This window comes from Hermetia illucens, chromosome 1, assembly GCF_905115235.1.
Source record: "Hermetia illucens chromosome 1, iHerIll2.2.curated.20191125, whole genome shotgun sequence".
Lineage (NCBI taxonomy): Eukaryota > Metazoa > Arthropoda > Insecta > Diptera > Stratiomyidae > Hermetia > Hermetia illucens.
Genome location: NC_051849.1, coordinates 214622770 through 214641748, shown reverse-complemented (window position 1 = coordinate 214641748; position 18979 = coordinate 214622770). Strand labels below are relative to the sequence as shown.

The following is an 18979-nucleotide window of genomic DNA, read 5'->3' as shown; positions in this document are numbered from 1 at the left end:
CGGATTATTGAGTTTGAGAAGCAATATTAACTCTGAGAAGTATTCCTTCTTTTAGGCATGCCTCAAGCTTCAAAGCTTCGTTAGAGATACCTCGGAAAACTAGGGCCTTGCTTTTGACGAACCAACCATATTTCGCTGAGGTTCTGATCACTTACTGAAGGTATCATACATTCGTTAAGCTGAACCACCGTTTGCCTTCCGCTGTTTTGGAGGTGCAAAAACAGAATAGCAACAATCATTTTCAGAAGGCGCGGGCAGTTCATCTGAGTTGATCTTCGCAGCTTTTTCATTACACCTTGTAGGCACCAACCCAAGAATTTATATCGCCGTGATCGCATAACTGTTTGAAGCAGTTCCCTTCCAAAATTGTCTATATGTCTCCTCCCCCTTTCTATGAGTCCTCCTAAAAAGCTTTCACCGTCCACCCGGACATCCCACCTGGCATTCTCCAAGAAGATTGATTTCCCTGCAGATTATCTGACGGTCACTTGTGAGTGTAGTCCTCACTGACTTGCCAAGAAACTCTACTGGCTAAAGCAGCACTCACGTCTGACATATCCAGATTAAACTCCAAGCTCCCCGAAGAGTACTCCACTTTCCGCTGTGACATGGACGGGAGTGCTTCTCGTAAGTCCACCGGCGGTGATGTCCTAATTCCAATAAAAAGTACATTCCGCACCGAAACTCATCTTCTCCTCCTTATGACTGTGTTGCTCTTTGTGTCTCCCCGTCCCCTTTGCTTACCCTTCTCACCTGTACGAAGAATTGTTTGCCAGTTTGTCTGAATTTTTTACTGTCAGATTCCCTTCCCACCCTTTCTTCTTTTCCGTTGATTTTAATCGCCCCATGGTTCACTGGCCTAATCATCCTAGCCTTCAAATTCCTTCCAACAACCTCTCCCATTCTTCCCTTCTACTTTCTTCCTTTATGAACACTTGCTCTGCCCTGAATTTCAATACCACCAAAAACTCCTTGGATCGCACTCCCGATCTATTCTTTTCCAACCTCCCAAGCGCCACCTCTCTTATTCCTTGCACATCCCCGTATATCAAAACTTATGCTCATCATCCCCCACTTGAATTAGAAGATCCTTCGTTCAAACTCCAAAACTGCGCGTAAATCTACTAAATTTAACTTCCGCAAAGCCAACTTTGACGGTCTTAACTCAGCTTTAGCGTCTATAAACTGGCTTCACTTATTAAGCAATTCAACGTCTGATGAAGCCCTTAGCTCTCCTTTTGTGTTATGTCCCTTCTTCCCCTGTTTGGCTGCGTTTGTACCTAACTTGATTCGCAACGAAGATTCTTGATAACATTCCTTGATAATATGTTGAGCGTCAAAGCCGCGCTTGCCCGCGGTAACTTAAAACCCTTTTGGTCTCACGCTCGCAACTCTCGTAATCCAACTCAATCTGTCTCTTCTTCTATCAGCTTCGCTGACTCCACTGCCAACTCTCGAGCCCTTCACCCTCTACACCTTTCATAACCACAGACTCCTCCGAATCACTAGCCATTCCTCTCCTTACGCCTTCCTTGGTTGAGTTCCTCATTGGTAACCTTGACCCCAATGTCGGACCTGGCCCCGATGGGCTTCCTAATCTCTTCCTCCTTAACTGTAGAAAACACATTTCCCTCCCCCTGTCTATAATCTACAACAAAAGTCTAGACGAATGCTACTTCCCCGTCTCTGTAAAGAGGCCCTTATCATTCCTATCTTCAAGAGCGGAGACCCTTCCCTTGCTGTGAACTACCGCTCAATTTCCCTTCTCTCCTCTTGCTTCAAAATTCTAGAAAAATACGTCAACGACTGGTTGACCGCGCACTTCGGTCACCTCATTGTCAAAGAGCAGCATGGTTTCGTGAAACATAGATCAACGGCTTCAAAGCTTCTGGTCTTTACCAACTTTGTTGCTAAAACGCTTGAATTCACGACAGGAGGTACATGTTGTTTATACTGATTTCTCCAAAGCCTTTGACACCGTCGACCATAACATTCTCCTCTCTAAACTTTCCTCGCTAGACTTCCCTCCCTCAGTCATCTCCTGGCTTTCCTCCTATCTCTCATACCGTTCCTGCAAAGTTTCTTTTCATGGTCACTCATCTCGTTCCTTCTCTCCTTCCTCTGGTGTTCCCCAAGGCTCTACACTTGGCCCCCTACTCTTCCTGTTTTTTATCAATGACCTAGCCTCCATCCTCACCTGTCCGTATTTGCTTTACGCAGACGACCTTAAATTGTTTGCCTCTGTTTCGTCTCCATTGGACTGTGCTCTCTTACAATCCAACCTTGATAATTTTGCCCGTTGGTGTTCGGTCAACAAGCTAACACTGAATGTCAACAAATGCCACTGGATGCGCTATTCCTTGAAAACCCTCCCCATCATCCTTTTCCTATTCTCTCAGTGGTCAACCCCTTTCACTACTGACCTCCTTCAAAGACCTGGAGTAATATTCGACGATAAACTTCGTTTCAATTCCCACTTCGTTGACATCATCAATAGAGTTTCCAAAATGTCTGGTTTTATCCTACGTTCCTTGTCCGACTTTACTTCAATCCAGCCCTCCTTAACACTCTTCAATTCCTTGTCAAAAACATCCTTGATATTGCTGTATAATCTGGTCCCCCTACCGCATCTGTGACGGCCGCGTTCTTGAAGCTGTACAACGCAAATTCACCCGGACCCTCTTTTACAAAAAGAACCTTCCACGGGTTGATTATCCGTCACGACTCTGCACCCTCAATCTCCCCTCCCTACAGCAACGCCGTATCTTCCTTGATATGTGTACTCTTTTCAAACTCTGCAATGGTCTGATGGACTGCTCCGCCCAACTCGGATATTACTTTCCGTATCGCCTCGTCTTATAACACACGTAATGCGGACATTTTTGATGTACCCTTCGCCGAGCCCGAGATTTACTTTCACTCTCCGATCCCGAGGTTTCGCCGGTCCTACAATGCCCTACAGCTTGGTTCCTTTGACTCTATGTCTCTCTCTAGCTTTAAGTGCAAAATATGCCATTTACTTGCTCCTCCCTCTGAGGACAATATGTAATAAAAAATTTGCTTTCTGTGTATTGTCCTCATTAAATAAATAAATAAATAAATAAATATTCTTTCCCTCCCTGCTGCCACCGTTTGAGTGCTGCCTCCACTGCTAGGATGATGATGGCCGTTTGTGTTCCACTATAAGTTTCCCTTAGAGTTTTTATCATTAAATCTTGTAGTTAAATAAGGGCAAACTATCTTTCCAAGGCTCACGAACCTCCTTCTTCGTAGTGATTCCATCTATATATATCCTTGCAGAATATAGTGATCTCCGGCCTCCTAGCAACATTTCCAATCATGTGTGCCCTCGTCAATATCCAATTCCATGGACGTATCCATGCCCGAAAACAACATAACTTTCGGTCATAAGCAAAGACTCCAACCACCACATATTCAATATTTTCGCGCAGAATTGTTATGGAAACGTCAAGGGCCAGTCGTTTGTAGGATGTGACAACTGTGATCGAAATAAGTCAATTTTTATAGTTCAGACGTGGAATTTCTACTACTCCGCGAGTAGGACTAGGAACCCTCTAGGCAGTCAATCAAACACGATTCCTTCCCAATGATGAAAATACACTTTCGCGAGCAGTACGGAACGAAAGGCGAGGAAATCCTCTACGTGACCCCAGCAGGTGATTGTTTTACAAGGACACCCACGAATTTATCCTGAATCTGAATGAATTTCTTCTAAAGTAGATCAGAAAAGCATCGTTCGGGTGCCACTCAAGGGCGACCGGTTGGTGTATCGTGAGAGATTCGCTCTGCTCAAGTTCTTTCAGGGAATCTTCTTGCCCAAAGGATATCCAGACAGTGTGAGCGATGATTACTTGGCTTATCAGATTTGGGACACTATCCAGGCGTTTTGTAGCACGATATCAGGTAAATTGGGTTGTTTGCCGTATGTGTTGAGGATACTAATCGTTGCGATTGCAGGAACTTTGACGACACACGCTATTTTGAAGGGAATCGGAGTTGGAAGTGAAGTGGTCACACCGCTGTCGGCGACGGCCACTTGGGTGCTCAAGGAGGGCACTGGCCACTTCGGGAAGATTCTATTGCTTGGTGGAAAGGGTAACGTGAATGATGTCCTCTCTTGAAACTTGATAAATGATAGCCAAACATTTTTAGGACCGAGTTGGATATCGAATCCAAGAAATGGCGATTGCGGGCTGATGTTATCAATGATTTGGCGATGGGGATCGAAATATACGTTCTCCCGAAGTATTCAACCTACTCGACTTTTATCCTGTGCGGCACTACCACCCTGAAGGCGCTCGTTGGGGTTGCGGGCGGATCCACTCGAGCTGCATTGACGAAACATCACGCGGTTCGCGGGAACCTGGCTGATGTCGCTTCGAAGGACAGCGCGCAAGAGACCTGTGTGAATTTGATAGCTTCGTTTCTGGGGCTCTATTTGCTTTCTGTAATCAAGAGTCAGACGTAAGTTTTTAGGGTGGAAATCAGCGAGAATAGATAAATTCAGTTGGGCTTGGTTTCAGAATGCTCTACACCGTTTTCGTCTTGGTCACGTTAATTCATATTTACGCGAATATCAAAGCGGTTAAAGCTGTTTGTCTGAAAACATTCAATGAGTCGCGCTACCTGATCGCACTGGAGGAGTATTTCCGGTCGAATAGGATGCTGCCCCCTCAGAAGGTAAATTTGCGAAGCATAAACTTAAAGAAATCTCTAGAATTCTTCTTTAAAATCTTTTTACATTTTTAAAACTTAAACAGATGAAAATACAAATTAATCTTCAAATAAATTTCGAATGTTGTTAACCACCGCTGCGCCATATCACTCCGCCTCCAGATGAAACCTAGGGCTGAACCCGGAACTGCGTTCGCCATCATTCTGCGAAGCGAACGTGCCGTTGATTTGGGGCGCAAACGGGCTTCAGCCTGGATAAGGAGACAGCCTTTTCTGTCCCCCGATCTGGTGCTCTGAGGTGGCGGGGAGGAAGATGGGGCGGCAACCCTGTCGGCTGAACCAAAACCAAGTGGCCCAGGAGAACCTCCACGTGGTGGCACCGGGAAACGCTGTATTGCATTGGGCTTGCCGGCCGTGATGCAGTAGGCGAATGCTCCGAGGCCTAGCAAGGGCGAGCAGACCCCGAGTCCTGCACGGGGACTCATCTGAAGTGGCTTCGGTCGCGAAACCTTACCAGGGGTATACTGGTACCATGGGAACCGAGGTAGCCCCTGGACTCTTATACTTCAGGAGAATTCCTGTCGTATATGAGTACAGCTCGGTTTGTTGCGGTTGGCCCCTTGTGGAGTTTCATGGTGGCTGTGTTCAAGCGAGAAGACACCTTCGGGCCTCGACGTGGTGTTGCGTATCACACGGGTGCCGTACTCCTAGTTCGGTAGAGATTTAGGTAATTCTTGCATCCACAAGTATGAATGCTAAGCCATGCATTTGGTATAGACTGGTACCATTGCGCTTGTCTCAACGGGGCTCTGATTGTGGGTCACAAAATCAATCCGTACCTGAAGAGGGCCGTAGGATTCAGTCTCAAGACAGGTACCTACGTTAAACACCGAGGACTTCACTGTCCCCGATTTCGAGCTGGAGAAATGCTCTCCACGCTCGAGAACACGGTACGTGCCTTCGTATGGAGGCTGCAGCTTCTTCCGAACGAGCATCCGTCCTGACCAGGACGTGCGTGCACGTGTCCAGCTCCCTGGGCGCGCAGCAGTGCAGACGAGTTGTGTGGAAGGTGTGGCTTTCATGTGGCGAAAGGTTGTCTTTCAGCAGGCGCAGCAATCCCGAATCTGTGAGATCGATCTCTTGTCGAAGACCGGATCACTTGGGAGTCTTCGGTTCTCCCCGTATACCAGCTCCGCGGGGCTGGCAGCAAATTCCTCTCGGCGGGTTGTTCGTAGGACGAGAGGCAAGACTTGAGTCCAGGACGGATCGTCGCATGCCATAATGGCGGCTTTCAGCGTCCGGTGTCAACGTCCTAGCACCCATTGGATTGTGGGTGATATGCCGTAGTCCGCTGACGTTTGAAACCCAGGAGTTTGCCTAACTCCGAGTAAGGGTAGACTCAAATTGCATTCCTTGGTCAGTGATGACCACTGCAGGGACCCAAAGCAAGGGATCCACTCTCGGCAGAGGACTTCGGCACAAGATTGCGCCGTAATGTCCTTCTGAGGTATTGCTTCAGGCAATACTTGTAACCGTGCGAGTCTCGCAAAGGTCCTACTATGTCGAGGCGTATGGAGTGGAACCGCTTGGTAGAGCGGGGAAATGAGCCCACCTCCTTCCTTACATGCCTGGTGACTTTACACTTCTGGCATGCAATGCACTCTCTGGCCCAGGAGTTGACATCCTTGTTCATGAAGGCCCAGAAGTATTCCTTGATGACTAACCGATTTGTTGTCCTGATGCCTGGATGCGGCTAAGTCGCGAACCGCGTGGAACACTTCCTTGCGAAAGGTGGCCGGAATGTATGGCCGCGGTCCCCTTTTTCGAGACTTCGCAACATAGAAAGAGGTTCGAGCCGAAGATGGCAACTCACGAAATTTGTATTTGATGTTCTGAAGTACTGAGTCATCCCCCTGCGCCTTGGCAATAGCCGAGAAGTCGAGTGCGGCGGGGATGTTAACCTCGGAGACACGTGACAAGCGTCAGCAACTATGTTGTCCTTGCCGGACACGTGTTGGATGTCTGACGTAAACTGGCTTATAAAGCTCAGGTGTCGAAGCTGACGAGGGGACGCTTTGTTTGGTTTTTGTTTCAAAGCATATTTGAGAGGCTTATGGTCGGTGAACACTGTGAACGGCCTGCCTTCAAGGAAGAATCGGAAGTACTTAATGCTCCAGTACGCGGCGAGCAGTTCTCGATCGTAAGTGCTGCAGTTCCGTTGATCGAGGTTTAACTGTGTGGAGAAGAAGCTCAACGGCTGCCAGACTTGATTCACTTTTTGGTGAAGAGCAGCACCTACTGCGATGTCAGAGGCATCAACAAAAACGGCTAGGGATGCATCTTGTCGAGGAAATGCCAAGATTGTAGCATCAGACAGTTGCTGTCGGGATTTATCGAACGCGCGGACAGCCTCTTCAGACCACACAATCTCTCATGTGTCCTTGTTTCGGGGCCAGACAAGTACGCGTTCAAAACGGACTGGTGTTGGGCGGCCTTGGGCAGGAAACGACGATAGAAGTTTACCATCACCAGTTTTCGGACGCGGGAAGCTTAAGTTCGCTTGAACCTTATCTGGGTCGGGCTGAATTCCTTCAGGAGAAATGAAGTGACCGAGGAATCTCACTTGTGTCTGGAGAAACTTGCATTTCTCAACGTTTAGGACTACACCGGCCTCAAGGAGACGTTGAAAAATGCACTCGAGATGGGCTAAGTGCTCAGACTATGAGAAAGAAGCGACCAAAACATCATCCAAATATACGAAACAGAAGTCGAGGCTTCGCAGGACTGAGTGGATGAACCTTTGAAAAAGTTTGCGCCGCATTGAACACCCCAAAGTCATCCGTGTGAACTCGAAAAGTCCAAAGGGTGTGCATATTGCCGTCTTTGGAACGTCTTCTGGAGCTACAGGGATTTGGTGATAGGCCTTGGTTAAATCCAAGGTCGAAAAGATGCCGCAGGTTTGCGAGATGATGCGCAAAGGCGTGGATGGGAGGAATAAGACATCGGTCTGGAACAATCTGCGCGTTTAGCCTTCTGTAATCCCCACAGGGGCGCCATTTGGCGTAGGGACCATATGGACTGGGGAAGACCAATAGCTGTTCGAAGGGTCTGCAAATACCCTGTTGCATAAATTGTTCGAACTCTTTCCGTGCATAGCCAGCTTCTGGGGTAGTAGGGGCGCACTTCGAGAAGATCGGGGAACCAGTGGTGTTAATGTGATGCTTCACTGGTTTAGAAAGACTACACTCGGTAGTAATCCGGGTGAACTTTTGGAGAAGTGCCCGAAGACGAGAGTCGGTAATGTCTTCTAAAAGTACGGAAAGATTGTAAATTGGGTGAGATGCCATTTGGCCCGACGAATTAAGATTGGTCCGTGGGATCTATAAGAGACTTGTTTTGCAAGTCCACCAGCAACTGACAGTGACACAAGAAGTCTGCGCCTAGTATGGGGAAGCTGCCATCCGCCAGGATGAATCGCCACGAAAAACGACCTACGCAAGCCAAGACTCACGGCCACTTGCCTATACCCGTATGTGTTAATTTGGGAGGAATTTGCTGCCGCCAATTTTAGCGATTGAGGGAAATAGTCGATGGTGCCGGGGTACGGGAAGAACCGAAACCTCCGCACCAATATCTACGAGACAGCTGCGCCGCTGAGAGGGTCGTAAATTGTTAGGCGATGTGGCGCTGCGTTCTAGGTGGCTGTCGCCAGGACCCCCCGCGGACCTAGTTTTTTGAGGTAGGCGCGAATTTACACGGAATCGTACATTTGGTGGCTTTCTCGCCAAATCTGCAATGGTACCAACAATACTTCGATCCGTAGGTTGTCCTGACGACCTGCGGGAGCGAACTCGCGACCTGGCGCCCGAACTCTGAGCGTCAAGCGTCGTCCCATTTCAGCCATACTGGCCACTAGCGCGGCTATTTCACACTTCAGTTCGCCAACTTCATCAGAAGGCTGCTGAACGACCGCTATTGTTGGACGCACGTGCGTCAGCGCCTCCAAAGAACCAGAGGCGCACGCGAGGACCGCCTGGGTGCCCTCCGGGAGCCGTCGCAGTCACAGTGATTTTAACAAGTCGTCGTTGATCTTGCCCCCACCCAATTGCCTCATTTCCCGAAGCAATTGGGGTGAAAGTTCGATCCTCCAACGACAAACTGCCAGCAAGTGATCCAGCTTAAATGACCCACTTACCGACAGGCGTTAGCGGTCTACAACAGTGTGTAAGAGGCCGATTTCGCAATGTCGGCTACCAGGATCAATAGAATAAATATAACATAAAATGTAATTAGGCTGGGATTAAAATTCGTTTCTAAGATACCTGAAAGATGTACATGCAATCATTTGTAACGACATATTGGGTTGGGGAAAAAGAAATGTCGTATTTGTGATCGAAATTTGACGCTTTATTTAGTATACTTAAATATCCGATTTAGGTCAAATACGCGCCATTTTGTTCGCAAACTTGTTGCCATTTAAAAGGCAACTTCATTATACCCCCCCCCCCCCCCCCCTTGCCTCCAGTTTGGCAAGCCTCTTTTAAGGCCAACTTAGTAGTACCAAGAGGGTTTTTCATGGACCGAAAGAGATGGTAATCACTTGAAGCCAGGTCCGGACTGTACGGTGGATGCGATAGGACATCCCATTCGAGCTCCCGTAGCTTCTGGCGGGTCATCAAAGATATGTGAGGCCGAGCGTTGTCCTGTTGGAACACAACACCATTCCTATTGACCAATTCTGACCGCTTCTGGTCAATAGCCTGCTTCAAACGGTCGAGTTGCTCACAGTAAAGGACCAAATTGAGGGTCTGGCCATAGTGAGCAGCTCATAATGGATGATTCCCTTCCAATCCCACCAAACACAGAGCAAAACCTTCCTGGCTGTAAATCCGGGCTTGGCAATAGTTTGGGCCGGCTTGCCGCGCTTGATCCACTTTTCATCACCAGTCACCATCCGCTTCAAAAATGGGTCGAATTCGTTCCGTTTCAGTAGTGCATCGCAGGCCTTGATTCGGTCCAAGAGATTTTTTTGCGTCAACTCGTGTGGCACCCAAACATACAGCTTTTTTGGAATCCAATCTTCTGCAAATGGTTCCAAACGATTTGATGGTCTATACCCAGTTCCTGGCCAATCGAGCGAATACTCACATGCCGGTCTACTTGGATGATTTCGGACGATTTTATCGGTTTCTACGACGATTGGCCTAACAGTACGGGGTGTATCTTCGACATCCACTACACCAGAATGAAATCGATCGAACCAACACTGTGCTGTACTGTGCGAATCGTTACAGTATCGGGCCCATAAACTTCACAAATTTTTTCGGCCGCCTTCGTTCCATTTTTACTTCTCAGGTAATAAAAACGTAAAATATGACGAATTTCTTGCTTGGTGGACTCCATCTTTGATGCGTTATAACTTGAGACTGAAACGTACGATCACAACACTGTCTAAGAGCCACTTGTAGCACAGATTGTCTTCTTCAAATTGCCGCATAGTATGACGTATAGATGATGCGATAAGTACACCACAAAATATGTTTAAGTGTCGCCATCTATTGACAAAATACGACATTTCTTTTTCCCCAACCCGATATATATAATATAATCGATAGATTTTGATAGAGCTGACGAGCTTCACCGAATCGAAAATTATACTAAATGGAAATCTCTATACGCATCACAATGGCGGGGCTGTCCTCTCCCCGCGCGTGACGTGTCACAGTCCTTACCTATCGTAACGAATTCTTTGATTTTTTAGCTATCCAGTGGTATAATTGAATTTTCGGTGGGGATGATAGATATATAGCTACAACACGAAACTGTATCGCCCGATTTTGTTATCTTTCTTTTTTTTGGATTGCGTCCCTTTGAAAGTAATTTTAAAGACGTTATTCACGTCAAAAAGACAAACGACGGACGAATCTGGATGGTGCTCGTCACTACTGCGGGGATGGATGATATGAACGAGAGATTGCTTCTTGAACTCCTTTGGGACTGCTTATCGCGCGCCTGAGGGGGGTTTTCAGCCTATTAATGGCCGACTTCTCGGATCTACGGTTGCGATTCCTTTCTCGCAGAATTATGTACTTTTAATCGGTTATAAGCACCAAAACTGATCGAAAGTCGATGCCAAATGCGTTCCAAGGTAAATGCAGGTTAAAATGGCCAACCAAAGAAATGTCCTGTGGATATTTCTTCAAATGTTGATGGCATTGAAAATAGCTGACGAGTGGAGATGCGGCCGCGAAGAAGGCTCCTAAGAAGGAGCAGCTGACAAAGGTTGCCAAAAGGGAGACAGGGGGAGTGCACAGATCTATAAGGTTGAACGCGCAAGGGGCTGGACCTGGGTGAATATTGTGAAGCATCTTTCACAGACGGGATCGATGGATGATCATATTTCGAATGGGACTAATGTTGGATCATAGTAGATAATCGAGAGACTAGATAGCGCTATTGTGTTGTATATAATAAATTTTTGAAGTAATAGAGATACAAATATTTTTGTTGGGTGCCTTTTCTGCTTGGATGGTGTCCATCATTTGGTGATCGTGGAACTTTGTTCTGCACATCATATTGTGATTACACAGCATCTGATTGAGCTGCCTCTACCTTGGACGATATTTTTTTAAATTGGGTCCTCTGAGCACAGGGGTCGGGGACCAGGAGCCGAGAAAGAATTTTCTTTCCAATTGATTCCGATCCGACATCAACTGGATGGCGGAGAAATGACGCCTGAACGACGTCAGGACGTAAATAAATACTTGCCTGCACGCTAAATATTGATACCCTCACTGGCAAGACGAAGGAATCAGAGCCCTTCGGAAGAGGCACAGGGATATTTGCGCTGTACAAGAAACTTGATGGTGTGATGGTAAAAGCTGCGACATAGGCGTTGAACGCGGTAAAAATGGCAGTAAACGTCTTTATTTTGATAGCTCACACACTCAATTGGTGTTGTTATACCATCTCTAAGGGATTCGCTGGTGGTGGTGATTTCGTGAGAAAAAAGAAAAGATGATCTCACTTCCGGGATTACCAACTATTACAATATAGAAGAATCATGGCACCAAGTTAAAAATACAATCTGCAAAGCGGTCTCTTTTCAGCTTACTTCTACACGTTTGCTCCTTGCTCTCGTGCATGGTGGCCCCTTCAATTTCCACGACCACCTCCATCGCAAAGTCCTTTCAGAGTTGCAGCCTTTATCTTTGAAATGAAAGAATGGAAAGCAAACTCCACGCTGGTAAGCATGTTAATTTACATTTAGTGGATGCAGGCTTAGCGCCTTCTTGAGAGTGTGATGCAAATCTAATCTTTCCAAATATTTTAAAAAGAGTAATGTTAAGCTGATGTGCCTGATTTTTTTGAGTGTGAGCAGGCATCTTTCTCAGGCTTTTATACGAAGACTACCTTCATCTTCTGCCAAGAGGTGGACATGTAGCTCAGAACAAGATATACTAGGAAAATATTTCCTAGAAGACGTTCTATGTGGTCTATACTCTCCTTTACTATTGGTGAAAGGAAGCCATCCATGTCAAGTGTTTTGAAGTTATAAAAGGACAGTATAGCAGCTCCGCTTTTTCACGGGTTACCGCTTGTTTCGCAGTGTTCCAATTCCATTTGCTACCCTTTCGTGTTGAAAGGTTTGCTACCCTTTCGTGCTGAAAGGTTTGCTACAGAAAACCGCTAATTCCTCTTACCTACTTGTGTTACCTTTTCTCGCGAATTGGTTTACTTCCAAAGGAGTGTGCACTGATTCAATTCTGGAGGTGAAATCCTACTCTGATGTCGATGGTGCTATTTCGTCCTTCTTGCAAATGGTTCTGCGGCAATCAACATTTTGCAAAACATCCCCTTATCATCTCCAGTGACCAAATGGGAAAGGAAACTTTCCGATTTTTGCCTATTCAGGTGTTGAATATAATCGTTCAAGCGGTTCTCCACGTTCTTGGAGAATCGGATTCTCCTTTCTTCGGTGGTAAGGTGTACGCTGAATGTCTCTAATAGTTCGTCAAGAGTTAATTTGTGCTCCTCCTTAAATGCCAGTATGAATTCGTCACTTTCATGCGCATGTGGATGATCGCCGCAATTTCTGCTGAAACACACATTCGGTTACAGCATTGTCACCACAAGTGGTACATAAAATTTCAATAGTGCGAGACCGAACTCAAACAGATGTCTTAAGTGAATTTAATAAAGGATCGCCTTTGAAGGCGAATATGCGAATAAAATATGCGCATAGCCAATATTAGCACTAGTAGCATCATGGCGCCCTGGATTGCGTACATAAATCCCTCGGCATCCGCAAAAATATCCCTAGCACACAGCTGACAAATGACTGGCAGAAACCAATAATATTTTGTTGAAGATGCAGGACTCCGAGCTCGCACCCACTTTATAATGGACCGGACAATTTGGGAACCAATTCACTTCTTCTCTTGTGGATGGCTCCTCTTTTTGATCTAAACACCCAAGTTTTTTAAAAAAGTTAACAGACGGTTTGGTCCAGTATTCAGCCGTAAGTCGTAGGCGAGACACGATAAACATGTTCATGGTTTTTTTCAAAGAGTTAAGTGACGGTTTCGTCCAGGGCAGAGGCAACTCATCAGACGCTGTCTCACCTCTGCCCTAGGAGCAGCAATCGAAATACTTCGGTCTAGTTTAGGTCTAAACAGACGACGATTATATATAAATGAAGTAATTACCACCTGTCGCTGTTTTCTTCACGCTACTCCCAGGGCAGAGGTGAGGCAGCGTCTGATGAGTTGCCTCTGCCCTGGACGAAACCGTCACTCAACTCTTTGAAAAAAACCATGAACATGTTTATCGTGTCTCGCCTACGACTTTTACTCATCACTTCGCTCCTGGTCTAACATCACTACACTCAAAGGATTAAACGATTTATCCTTCAAGTTTAGTGTAGTCAATCCATAATCTGTCTTACAAACACCTACTCGTCTGTCCCTTGCTGTAAAAATACTCACTACGCGATTTGACGGCGATATTGTACCTGCCTTCAATGTCACGAGGAAGGTTCATTCGCTCTACTCAAGAATTTTGATAATGCTTTGGTAATTTGGACATGTAGTACATATCCGCCGCCGGACATTTCCCTGTTCAGTCTTCGTGCATGGCAATATTTAGAATCTTTCAAATCATCTACTCGAGCATGGGTTCCTTCCAGAATTTCTAGGTACTTGTAGAAAGCGGTCTGGGTCATAGCTTGGATGTGGAGATCACCAATACTATGCCCGATATGTGCTTCGTGACGACCTTTGCGGATTGCGGGTCTATACCAAATTCCATCCGAATATCAGGGCTGAATACGTCGATTACGCACAACAGACTAATCGGTTATAAGCACCAAACTGATCGAAAGTCGAAGCCAAATCCGTTCCAAGGTAAATCTTCTTTTTTCTTCTTTTTCTTCAGCCTTTGTCCCGTTCACAAGCGGGGTCGGCTCGTCGTGATTGGCTTCGCCATTTGGCTCTATCAAATGCCTGAACTGAATGCAATCTCGAGGCTTTTAAATCCCCATCCAGCGTATCAAGCCACCGTTGTTTCGGCTTGCCTTTTGGTCGTTTCCCATCGGCTTCGATGTTCAGACGAATCTTGGTAAGTGAATTTTCGTTAGCGCGAATTGCGTGACCATACCATCGAAGACGCCTCTCTCGCAACTTTTCCACGATCGGTACAACCCCATAACGATCGCGGATATCCTCATTTCGGATGTGATCCAAACGTGTGACGCCACTAGTCCAACGTAGCATCTTCGTCTCCATTACCGCAAGACGCCGTTCATTGTCTTTTATGGTCGGCCAACACTCAGAACCATAGAGAGCGACTGGACGGACGACATTGCGGTAAATTTTAGATTTGAGACGTTCGTTGATACGTCGATCACAAAGGACACCAGTTGTGGAACGCCACTTCATCCAGGTTGCGTTAATGCGTGAAGCAATTTCATAACGCAGCTCTCCATTGGCTGATAGCGTTGACCCGAGGTATTTAAATCGCTCAGTTCTGGGCAGATCACTGCCGCTGACAGTGATTGTGCCTGTTTCATGGGGATCGGTCGTCAAAAATTCAGTTTTGTTTAAATTCAATCTGAGACCGTGTTGCATGAGGCGATCATTCCATTTTTGAACAAGTTGTTCGAGATCATTTTTGCTATCAGATGCTAGGAAAACATCATCTGCATAAAGCAGTGTGTAGGGCGCTGGACGTTGGATATCCTGTGTGACGGTGTCCATAACAAGGACAAAGAGGAGTGGTGAGAGGGCACTTCCTTGATGAACTCCAACAGACACGAAGCGGTTTTGATACACCCGCCATACTTCGAACTTTACTTTTCGGATCGTGGTAGAGCAATTGAACCCAGCGCACGAGTTCTTCTGGCACGAAGTGTTGTCGTAAAGCATACCAGATGAGTTCGTGTGGTACACGGTCAAACGCTTTCTCTAGATCCAGAAAGGCAATGTAAAGAGGGCGATGCTTCTCACGGTGTTTCTCCATGAGTAACCGCGCAGCGTGTATTGCGTCAGTAGTTCCGCAGTTCTTGACAAATCCGGCTTGATTCACGGTTATTTCAACGATTTCGCGAATACGGTTGTCAAGAATGCGTTCAAAAATCTTCATGGTATGGGAAAGTAACCGGATCGGACGGTAATTTGAACATTCTGCTGGGCTACCTTTCTTTTTCCATATTGGAACAGTGGTACTTTCTTGCCAGTCAGATGGTGTTCTTCCTTCCTGAATAACCCGGTTAAAGAATTCACTGAGCCACAGTGTTGGATCCCAGCTCTTCGCTTTCCAGAGCTCAGATGCGATGTCGTCAGGTCCTGTTGCTTTCCCCGATTTCATTTGTTTTATTGCCTCCTCGACTTCAGTTGCGCTGACTGGTGGAACTGCTCCAAATGTCGGCAATGATTGTGGAAGTGGAGGATGAGCAAATTCTTCAGTTGAAATCTGCTCGAAGTATTCTCGCCATCTATCCGTTGCGGCTCGACGGTTGGTAAGCAAAGTACCGTTCTTGTCATTAACACAACAGAAGTGTTCGATATGCTGTGTGTGTTCATCACGGCTTTTAGCAAGTCGATACAGATCTCTCTCGCCATCCCGAGTGTCCAGTTTATCGTAAAGATTTTTGAAATGGTTCGCTCGGGTGACAGCGACCGCTTTCTTTGCTTCCCGGTTGGCATTCTTATAAATTTGCCAATTAGCAGGCGTTTTATCGTCGAGAAATTTGTGGTAGAGGCGTTTCTTTTCACGGACCTTCATTTCAACATCATCATTCCAAAGCCAAGTATCTCGGTTGATGTACCGCTTACCCAGCTTGGTGACCCCGAGGGTTGCAGAGGCCGCTTTGTGGATCGTGTCTTTCATGCAGGTTTAAAATGGCAAACCAAAGAAATGCGGGAATAATTGATAATGATCTGAAACGCTTCTCAGAACAGCTTTTCATTCAAATCACGTCAGGGTCACCACTAAAGAAATCTCTAGACTTTCTTTTTATATTTTTAAAACTTAAACAGATGAAAATACAAATTAATTAGGTGTCTATCTGTACAACTCGGAGAACAACGATGGCGATGGCGGCCACTGTCAATCAAATTAACAACATTCGAAATTTATTTCGAAATAAATTTCGAATGTTGTTAACCCCGCTGCGCCACAAACTTCCACCGCACTTAAATTTTTCGTCAATTCCAGGTGAACCAATTAGAACGCGTTACGCTGGGACGTACCGTTTCGGTGTCGCTGAACATAAGAATGGGTCTCTCTGCCCAAAACCTTGTTGAACAATTCAAAACTAGTCACGACATTGACAATATCGTGTCGTCCTTTGATCCGCACGAGAAGTTCATCATCGCCGAGAGCAGAAAGTACCTGGGCGTGTACCTGCACTTCGACACGCGGCCGCAGGACGTGCTGAAGGCCTACTTTTTTGCCGTTTCATATCTGCAGGATAGATCGCAGCTGAAGGAGCGCTACTGGGAAGTGCAGGAGAAATGGAATGAGTTTCTCAACATGGCCCAGAATGAAGGTGACCAAGCTTTTTCAACTGATCTGAAAACATCCGATAATTTTCGAACTTTCTTCCTTTTCAGGCTGGTGCACGACAAACCACCTTCTCTACGTGGACGAGTATCGTCTCGATTGGAAGGTCTAAGGCTACTTCGCATCCCTACCCCCGCTTCCAACTGAAACCTTAATCCCGAACGGACCAACACTGTGCAAAATCACAATAAGAGAGAATATATTTTAAAATAAAAGACAAGACAGAGTCAGAGCATTCCTTGCGCAGGTAGATATGTTGTCGTCGAAGCAACGAACGTTTTAGGGCATTTTTAAAGTAGACTAGGAGCTAAGAGAAACATAGGAGCTAAGTATATGAAACAATTGCAAACATGTAAGTCCAGATCTCTCTATTTTTTATACTTTCACTCTTAGAAGCCAAATACGACTACTGAACTTCTCTCTTCGAGGCTATTTTAGATAAAAACAAAAGAAAAAAACGAAAGAACTATCACGACCTGCAGACTTGCGCAGGCAACGAGTTCATTGCGATGTTTCCGGCGCGCAGTCTGAAAAGTAAATAAGCAAAAAAAAAATTGTAACGTTGTAGGTCGAGTTTTTACGCGTAAGATTTCTCGCGGTAGATTTTAACGTATTTTAGCACAAAGTTGTATTTTTTTCAAGTCCAAGTGCCGCATCAAAGTTCTTATTATTATTGAGAAGTGTAAAGCAAAATATGCACGAATTATTTTAAGACAATGTTTTGGCCTTGTCGTCATCCACAGATGCGACGAGGAGCAAGTCTATTTATGCAATCATATCGTTCTCTGAGGAAGAGTGAGGAGAACTCATAGCTTAGATCATTGAAACGCCTTGCAACCATTCAATTCCGCTTTATCGGTTCTAAGTATTTAATATAGTCGTAGAGGATGTAGTCAAGTAACGGTCGAAGTGGAACCTTGGCACCACGAATGGACCCCACATAAAATCAGGGCAGCCTTACAAGCGAGAGGGCTTGCCACTCTGAACCACTGAGACTAACCTGAAAGCAATAAACACGTTTCCACCCCAAGCGTTGATCGATTTTATGACCATTTCTGGTTGCCAACTTGTAATGAGAAATGATAACGTGATTCGATAGTTTAATTAGTTGTAGGTGATAAGTCTGAGGCGTAAACCGCATCCCCGGCCCTTCTTCTAACTGCGATCAGTCGCTCGTTTTGCGAGGAGTCCAAGATAGAGGCTTGGGGCAAAATACTAGGCTAATCCCAATTGCCTGACAATCAAAAATGCCAAAAGTGTTCCTGAATCATCCAATTTGAAGTTGAGTTTAGGGCAACCAACCCGCAAATCCAACCTTACAATGAGACACTTCCTTTCAAGGCACATTTCTTCCTGATCCTGATCCCTAGTACTCCCAATTTCCAACCAAACACCGCAAGAATCGCAACCGAAATCGGATTACTTGGATATCATTTCTCACTCTCACACATCCTTCGTAGGAAATTTATGCATATCAGAAAAGAATGGATAAAAATTAATAAAATCGGCTTTGAAATTTTAACTGAGACAAAATACAAAAATATATTTAGAATTTAAAAAAAAGAAAAAAGCTACAACTGCATTTAGCCAATGAAACTAGCTTTTTGTGTTCCAAGACCCAACCATCCGCATTGTGTCAGCGAGAAAGTAGTTTGTGTTTTTTTTTTTAGGGAAAATCTTTTTGAAAGATTCTAGTCATGTTTTTTAGCTTTATATTTTCCAATTATCACTTTTTCAGTGTAGAGTAGACAATTTAGTGTAAGCAAGCATGGATATTTCTAGGTGGAAAGTATTTTTAGGGCAGAGCCTCTGATGATAACAAGCACAAGAAACTTTCTTTCAACTGGCGCGGTGAATAGGAAGTTTTGCAATAGATTCCGGTGCTCAACTATTTTGGATGTAACTTATTTCCGAGTTCATTATAATAAAAATTTGAGAGCAATGTAAAATCGCGTGAATGTTTTACTTTCTGATCAGGTTTTGGATGCCTCGAAAAATCGATAGAAAATTGGGTATCTGGTGTTTGTCAACAACGAGAGCAAAGCTAACTCAAACAGAGTAAAAATTTTTGAATGCTTCCCGCTAGATGTCTTCGGTTACCCATATTATGGGTACTTGGATTCCCATCAAATGAAAACACTGGCGTGATTTGGACACCTTTATTCACCGACGGCTTCGTACGCTGTGCGAGGAGTGGAAACGCGACACAATAGTCATTGCA

At 45.5% G+C, this 18979-nt stretch overlaps 1 protein-coding gene across 1 annotated transcript; it reads left to right on the top strand.

Annotated features, from left to right (window-relative positions):
- The first annotated feature begins 3465 nt into the window (after nucleotides 1–3465).
- Nucleotides 3466–18707, top strand: LOC119661507 (RUS family member 1). The gene is given in 8 exon segments (XM_038070875.1): nucleotides 3466–3677; nucleotides 3742–3924; nucleotides 3979–4098; nucleotides 4101–4116; nucleotides 4174–4485; nucleotides 4545–4701; nucleotides 16411–16744; nucleotides 16809–18707. Coding segments are annotated over 8 exon segments (1254 nt in total). The 5' UTR covers nucleotides 3466–3607; the 3' UTR covers nucleotides 16871–18707.
- Nucleotides 18708–18979: the final 272 nt, after the last annotated feature.